This window comes from Populus nigra, chromosome 2 (genome assembly GCF_951802175.1).
Source record: "Populus nigra chromosome 2, ddPopNigr1.1, whole genome shotgun sequence".
Lineage (NCBI taxonomy): Eukaryota > Viridiplantae > Streptophyta > Magnoliopsida > Malpighiales > Salicaceae > Populus > Populus nigra.
The window spans coordinates 37,049,524-37,058,224 of NC_084853.1; the positions used below are offsets into that span (position 1 = coordinate 37,049,524).

The 8,701-nt window shown below is 34.3% G+C and overlaps 1 protein-coding gene across 2 annotated transcripts; it reads left to right on the forward strand.

Moving 5' to 3' along the window:
* LOC133682750 (uncharacterized) lies at nt 1-4,090 on the forward strand. 2 transcript variants are annotated; one of them, XM_062106258.1, is made up of 4 exons: nt 1-550; nt 2,224-2,416; nt 3,668-3,813; nt 3,956-4,090. In XM_062106258.1, the coding sequence occupies exons 1-3, from the start codon at nt 497-499 to the stop codon at nt 3,796-3,798; spliced, it is 378 nt and encodes a 125-aa protein (XP_061962242.1). In that variant the 5' UTR covers nt 1-496; the 3' UTR covers nt 3,799-3,813; nt 3,956-4,090. The 2 variants fall into 2 exon arrangements, with proteins under 2 accessions (XP_061962242.1, XP_061962241.1); XM_062106257.1 differs by having other exon boundaries at nt 3,668-4,090.
* The last annotated feature ends 4,611 nt before the right edge of the window (nt 4,091-8,701 follow it).

Below are 8,701 nucleotides of genomic sequence, written 5' to 3' on the forward strand. Positions count from 1 at the left end.
AAGAGAAGGCGACGATACCGACCCGAACCGGAACCGGACCCGGAACAGGAACCGGGCCCGGAAAGCCAGTTCCATTATTATTGATTATTGTATCTGCAGTGTTTGTTAAATTACAAAATCAAATTCGGCACCCCTTTCTCTCTCCTCAAAAAAAAAAAAAAAAAAAGGAAGAGATTTTTTCCTAGATCTCAAACGTGAAAAAAATTCCACTCGCAGACTCCCTCCCCCTCCCTCCCCCTCCCTCCCTCTTTCTGTTTGTTTCCATAGAAAACAAGAAGGAAAAACAAAATAAACCTTGTTTTTTAAAATAAAGGGAATGAAAAAGAAAAATTGAAGTCCTGATTATCGATCCGTCACTCACTCACTCTCAGCTGTCTGTTTCCAAAAAAAAGTTCATTTCCTTTTCTTTTCCAGGGAATCAAAAACAGAGGTTTTGGGGATTTGGAGTGGAATTGGGGTGTGTTCGGTTGTGAATGTTTGCTAAGTTGTTAAGGAAATGAGCAAAGAAAGGCCTCCTGAGCCTCTCGATTTCTTCATTTGGACTGTTGAGGTATATTTCTCCTTTACTCTTTTCCTCTTTAATTCATTAGATTTTATTGGATCTTGTGTTAGATCCTGTCACTACTCTCATAATTGTGATCACTGCTCAGATATTATTATTATTATACTCACAGCTTCTAATTTCAGTGATTTTGATCGTGATGGAAATCTGTGATTGTGATGATTGATCGTGCAGGGTTTTTTATTTTATTTTTCATCTGTATTTTTTAATGCGGTTAGGCTGTGGTTTGTGAAAAATGAAATTGGTGTTTGATTTCTTTTTTCCTGGTGGAGTTAGTCAATTGGAACAACAGGTGTATCACCTTCTAAGTTTCAATTTCTTTTTGCTATGAAAACGAATCAAGAAATAAAGACTCATCAGTCAAATCTATAATTATGAACTAGCAATGAATTTGAGGCACCTTTCTTTATATCAGTCTGTTATGTGCAAGTGCAATTCACAAGGATTCTATGCTAGAATTCTACTTCACTCTGACATCAAGTGGTTGTGGTTTTCTATTGTAAGCTGAGTTTCTTTTAATTCCCCATTTCCAACCAATTTGACAAATTAATTGAATTTAAATCCAATTTAGTTTTTAGTGATCAAGTCAACATCGGTTTGTTTGCTGGATTCAATTGAAGATGATTTTCTATGCTATCCCTTGTAGAATAGTAATACCAACTCAATTCATTTAGTCCTACTCACGGGACTCCTGATGGGGGTGTTAGCAATCAACTTTTTTCTCAGTTATCTTGTTTTTTGTATGAAGTTCTGAATTTTGTGTTTTTCTAAATTCTCAGTTTGTAAAACGATCTCTTGGAGAGAGCTTTTTGTTGAGCAATTGTGGTTGAATTGTTCAATCTTCAATTACTTAATCTCTTTTTTTAGTTATTGTGTGAATCTTTGTGTTGCCTCTGTATAAATAAATCATTCACTCTCTTTTAGTGGCCATGGGATACCTATTTGCAATGATGTGGCTTCAATTTTATTCTGAAATTTAGAGGTTGAAATACTCCAATTTGGGCACTTTAGTAGATTGTACATCGTGCATGGAAAGTTGAGCATTAAACAATGGAGTTTGTAAATAAGTTGTGTACGGGAAATTAAGAATTCTTAGTTCTACATATTTTCCATGCATTTGGGGATTTTTAGTCACAACAGCAGTATTCTTTAGTCATCAGTTTCAAGCCAAAGTGCAAACTTGGTTTAGCATGAGTAGACAGGTATAAGTAATCTTATTCGTCTGAAAATATATGCTTCTCAAGTTACCCATCATCTATAAGTAACTTCACAAGTCAGCTCGAGTTAATCGCTAATTGTAAATAAGTTCATGAAATGATTTGGAAATGAGCACTGGCTTTTGAATAATCCTGCTGTAAGTAGATCAAACTCAATCTAGAAGCACATCACGCCAAATAGATCTAACATTTTTTTTGGATAATCAACCATTCTTTGGACAATGTATAGGTGACAGTGATTATTTGTTTCCTTTTTCACATGTGAATTTTTGTGAAAGAAACTGCTTGGTGAAATATTTTTTTTTGTTTTTTCTTGGTAACTGTTTTCATCCATCTACAGCTAACGAGCAGTCCACTATTTTACATAAGTGCATGTTTCTTGACTTATATCTGTTCTTCATGCCACTTTGAATGACATTGTGTGCTTCTTGTTTTGTTTTCTAGGATGTTGGTTTGTGGTTAGAAGAAATAAATCTTGGCAGCTACCGCCAAATTTTTAAAGATAATGGTGTGAACGGAGAATATCTGGAAGGCATGTCCATGTTCACAACTGAACAGATTTTACGGTTTATAAGGCGGTGCCACATGAAGTGGGGAGACTTCATCACACTATGTAAGGAGCTCAGACGAATAAAAGGTTCTCCCTCTGTCTCCAAACACTCATGTGCCGAGTGCAGACATACACACACTTTCCACATGCATGTGCTGATGTGTGTAATTGTATCCTAGTTGCCATGTCATTGAAAAGTTAACCCATTGCTTGAGAACTTCTATATATCTTGCTCTTTGGTGATTCATTAGAGACCTGATCTTGTTCTTATGCTCCTTCTATTGCATTTTGGTTAAAATATGGGATTTCTTTCACGGATTTCTGCCATGGTCATCTTCAACATCCTATAACTTGTTTTATGCATATGACTTAAAGAGTGAATGAATTAAATTTCTGTTACACTTTTAAGCAACCTAAGATCAGAAAAGTTGTACCTTTAGCAAAACTTCATTGCCTGTCATTGCATATTTGCCCTTTAGCAAAACTTCATTGCCTGTCATTGCATATTTGCCACACCAACCTTCGTGGAAAAATGGATCTCACCTGTTTAAATGTGATGGGTGCTTTGATGGTTCTTTATCTACTTTTGAAGCCTTGTTTTAAAAAACTTCACTATTCTTGTGCTTGAATGAAGGGAAGTTGATTGAGATAAAAGGTTCCAAAGGGATTTTGCCCCCTTTTCTTGGTTTCACTGAAGTTGGGATTCTTTCACTTTCACTTCAATGGGGCATCTCTAGGAAATTGGCTAGCGGTTCACACTTCATGCATCTCATGTTTTCTAATAAGCTGAAAAGTAAGCATTTGAAAACACATGCTGTTTGTAGTGCTTCATTAAACATCATAATGAGACCCTAATACTTTGAATTTGATTATTTCTTTCCTTGTCAGATGTAGCTTAAACAGAGGAATGGATATAATTTTGAAATAAAAATGGCATGCTTATTCATCTCATGTGTCCACATCTTTGATTATTGTTGCATTTGAAAATTACACATCATGGTGCTGTTTTCTCCAAACAATCATATATGTGCCCTGTTAGCTTGAGTTTGTTTCTACATACTTAGCTCAACCATGTAATGGATGTACTTTTAGAATAAACATTATGGCTTCCATTCATTCCATCCACCGAATCATTTTAACTAAATTGAACTTGGATGAATATCAATTGACTCTTAACTAGTAACTAATTGGGATTGAGACTTAATTGAGCTAAGTTGGGTCTTCTTGAGCAGTAGACTTTTGGAATATGGTCAGGTAGACAATTTGTCCTTTTCTTCCATTACGCTCTGAACTGTGACTAGATTAAGCTGCATGTTACTGACACCAAATGAATTCCAGTGGCTTGCCTAAAAGGAGAGCAAAAGGTTCGCCGGCCATGGTGGGTTCCGTCCTGCCTCTCCGCGATCTTTGTCAAGGTTGCAAAGCACAACAGACAGTCACGAGTTGTTTCCTTGAAGCTGGAACCATGAAGCAAGATGTTATATGTATGTATTTGTAGCTTTTGTTTTTGTTTAGGGAACAGAAAGTAGTGTACCCAACTTTTGTCTGGAATGTGGCAAATTCTTCATTGGAGAATTTCCTTTCACATAAAAGCCCTTTTATATATTTATTTCTGTTGATTTGTAGTTGTATTTTCCGTTTGATCTCTGGAGCTGAATACAATGATGAGTGTCGCATCAAAGAAACCACTGTAATATGGATCAGTTGTGAAGAAATTCACTCCTCAACGGTATCTATAGAAATGTTATAGCTTTTATTTTCCCTTTGGATTTTCAGGTTTTTGTTGTTCGCTTGCTCATGTGTAATTTTGGAAACCCTTTAATGGGAAGAAAGAGCTCCCTTTTTCCGTGGTGTAACTTTCTAGATTATCTCTTATCATGTATGATGATTCTAAGTTTTGGCTCTGATATGAGTGCGGTGAGAGCCCTTGCAGATAAAAGGATGGTGTGGTCGGACCAGGGCGGATGCCTACAAAACATTACAGAGCTTAGGCTTTTTTACCTGTTCCATGCATGTAAATATAGAGCTTAGATTCAAGTAGAGGATGTCACTGTTGTCAATGAGAGATATGGACTGAAGTCATTCACTCACCTCGCTTGTTCCAGCTCCCCAGGTGCCATTATTACATGTTCGAAAGATGGAGACGGGAAATGGGCTTCTTGTTCTTGTATCATGGATGTCCTGCCAAAAGCTGTCTGATACAATGAACCAGAAGCTGTAACAGTGGCACCGTGTGCTCAAACAAGTTGTATTTTGCGCTTGTCCTCTTCGCTACAATGCCTACATAATCTTCCGTGATGCAAAGCTGAAGTGCATTTGCATTGTCAATTCTGGGCAGAGGTAGGGTTGGATGATTGGTATAAAAAACACAAGTACCGTCTCCGAGGTGTGATGATGAAGAAAAAAAAGAAGCAGCAATTTATAAAGACCGCTTCACTTTGTATGATTTTGAAAAATTATTAAAAAAAAAATGAAAAAGGTATCAACAAATCCCTGGAAAACTGATAGAGTTTTAGTTTGCAGACCAAGGGCTTGGTTGTGAAAATGAAAAAAAATAATTGCTTTGTAAATATTTGTTGCTTTTTTTTTTTGTTCTTGTTGTGTGGTTAGAACCCCCAAAAATGAAAAGAAAGTATATGGATAGGGAGACGTGCCACTCTTGGATCATCCGCAGAAACAGACTCTTTATCTGGAGGCACTTGTCATCTTCGCCATCAAAAGATTGTGTTGTTCTTGAACTTCCTCTGAATTGTGTGGATGCTGAGTATCATCTGGGATCGTGCAGCATCCAGGGGTAGGAATAAAGCTGTACGAAGTTGCAAGTCTGCTGGTATTGTAATGGATAACCAAAAAACTCAAGCTGTTATATACTGGTCTGGCATTTATAATGAAGCCGGATCTGCTCCTGCTAGCAGCCTGTTATCTTCTGATGAATTAGAGGTGACTCCATCCCTTGTTGATGGGAAGAGCACCCCGAACAGGCAACAGGCAGGGGCAACACTCCAGGTCTGCAAAGTCAATGGGATCCAATTCTTTTCACTCTCTGATTGCTTCTACTTTGTAGCTGGCCAGCATGTTCTAACTAGGTTGGGGCCGCGCGTTTTTCATTGCACACGGCTTTCCCTATATATACATCTAAAATTCAGTTCCCTCCCCAGACGTAACCCTATGAAAAATAAATACTCATTTACTCAATCTTTACTCGTATATTGCATGAGCATTTTATAATGGAAATGGATGATTTTTTTTTTGTTATCCCTATTTAGTTTAGGGATATTTTTGATTTCCATGTTTTTATAACCAATTATTTATGATTGGACAACTCGTTGATACAAATAATATCCAAATACCAAACCCGCCGACTATATAACTTTTGTGAAATAGAAAAGGCTCTTGGAAAGATCAAAAAAATAATTTGATCTTCCTCCACAAAACCAATTCCTTTTTAATTTTAAAAAAAAAATTCAAATTATAATAGTATTTTTAAAAAAATAAAAAAATTAAGACTTGAGTTATCGACTTGACTTGATCCAATAAGCTTGATCAATTTAACAATACAGTAAAAAAAGGCATTTTGATAGTAGACAAAATGAACCAGAAAAATTAGCGATAATTAAGTATAATAAATGAGCTACTGATATTATACTCGAGAGGAGAAGAAAGAAATAAATTGAGGGGTTGGTTTGAAAATATAGCCCGTGTGCATAAATCAAGAAGAAAAGAGAGAAAAAAAAAGAAAAGGTTATTGGTGACAAATCAGAGGTTCACTCATTACATGCACTGTTGTAAAATGGTATTTTTGGCAATCTTAATTAGCCGCACGCACCTCTTTAATGTGGCATAGTGGATGACACTTGCTTTGTATATGCCAACCATTTTTTTAATTAATAATCTTTATTTGTAAAAATACCAAATTACCTCTCACTATACCTAATAATAATAATAATAATAAAAACCCTATAGCATAATGATGAAAATGCCCTCTGCCTAAAGGCATATATATTTTCCTTTTAAGGGTAATTACATCTTTTCACAATACTTTTAAAATGAAAAAAATGAAAATAACCTTATACACAAGTTAAAGAATTTTTATTTCAAAGGTGAGCATGTCATTTTATTGTGCATTTAAATGTGAAAATATACAAAAGCTCCTCTACACTAACTTACATATTTTGTTTTCAAAGGAATTTAAGTCATTTTACTATTTATAAATTAGATGAAAGTAACATATTGTTCTTGGTCAATCTTAAAATGGCAAAAAGGTGCTTGTGTAAAGATCGTTTTACCCCAATGAGTTAGCCTAATGGTTTTTTTTTTGTTTGAAAGACAAAAAAGTAAAAATATTGTTCTTGTCTACAATGTTTTGTGTCTAGGAGAACAATGTTTCATCAATGACTTTTATTTTTTAAAAAATTTTAATGGTGAGTTGTGGCACTTTTATTACATTTTCATTGACATTTAACTTTGTAAAGTGTATTAGGACATGGTAGATTTATTGATACAGCAAAGCTTGTAGAAACTAAAGATTTTACATATTTAGTTGAGGATATGAAATTACTAGATGAAAATCTGACCACTTCATCACTTATCGGATCATTGAATCTTCTAAAATTAAGCCCAAAAATATTGTTTGGGATAATTTTGTTATTTTCCTAGAATTTTTTGGATTTATTATTTTTATTTTGGATTCTGTTATAGTTTCTTTAATGTTTTCGGACTTTAAGTTGTTTCCTATTAGATGTAGGTTTTCTTGGCCTATTTAAAGGTTTTGTAAACCTTTTGAGGGGTAAAATGTACTTAAATTTCAAAGAATGAAATTGTAAATTTAAGGTTCACATCTGAATGTTTGTGCTTATTAAAATTTATGTGTTTCCCGTGTTATTGCTATCTTTCTACCTTTCACTGTATCATTTATCCTCATAAGACATATATAATAGTCAATTTGTTGGGGGCTAGGGCTACCCAAGGTCTCACATCTCATGCTTTTCATCATGTTCTTTGAAGGATTCTAATCGACAATTTTTCCATTGATTGATCATGAAATAATGTTTCGGTATTAGATTTCATCTAGATTTAAATGTTTCAAAGATGTGATCTTATAAAATTATTGGCACTAATAGTAATTCAGGCATTAAGAAGGATTTAACTGTGTATAATGTTGGAAGAAAACTAGAGTGGTGAGTTTATTGACAATAATGCAACAAGAATTTTTTTTTTTGAGTGGCTAAGTGAAAATGTATGTAACTTGGTCTTATAACTCCCTTAAACTTGATTTCTTATAACTTCCAGCATATCTCTCATCTTAGCGAAAACATCATGTTTGAGTGGCTTAGTGAAAATGTTTCTGACTTGGTTTTGGGTCTTCACATACTTCACTTCAACTACCTTGTTTATAATATAATCTTGTAGGTAATGAAATCTTGTGTTAATATGCTTACTTTTATCATAAAACATAGAATCCTTTGCTAAGGTAATGACTGATGAGTTGTCCATATAAATTTATGTATGCTTCTCTTGTGACATTCATAACTCCTTTAATAATCTTTTTAGCCATATGGAATGATAAACACATGTTGTAGCAGCTATATAAGTTGATAATATCACTGTAGATTGCTTCTTCAAACTTCATGTGAATGTTATGTCTCCAACGTAGAAGATAAAACTTATAGTGATCTTTATCATTCATATCTCCAGCCCAATCACTATAACTATAACCTATAATATCAAAGCTGTTAGAGTAACCATATAATAAGCTAAAATCTATGGTACATTTGATTTATCAAAGAATTCGCTTCAAAGCTTTGAGATGTGTCATAGTTGGTGTCTCCATGAACCTACTCACAAGTCATATTCTAAAGAGAATATGTAGACGAGTGCATGTTTAATATCTCAAACTCCCAACTAGGCTCTTGAATGTTGTAGAGTTTATCTTCTCTTCTTTATCATTCTTTGACATCTTTACTCCACACTCAACTAGAATATTCCCTTTTGCACAATCCTCTATCTTGAACTTCTTGAGAATCTCTTTTGCAAACTTTTCTTGATTCATAAAGATTCCATTTTCTACTTGTTTGATCTCAATTCCTAGGTAGTTTATGACCAATATTTGTCATCTTAAACTCCTTAATCATTTCTTGCTTAAAGTTTCCAAACACCTTTGGGTTACCAAGTCATCCACATAGAAGCATATAATAAGAGTACCACCACTCTCTTTTATCTTTACATAGATAATATACTAATAGGAGCATTTTATAAATCCATTCTTCAAGAATAACTATCAATGCGACCATATCAAGCTTTTGAGCTTGTTTCAATTTAGGATGATATTTCAGGGGATATATATATATATATATATATATATAACCAATTTTA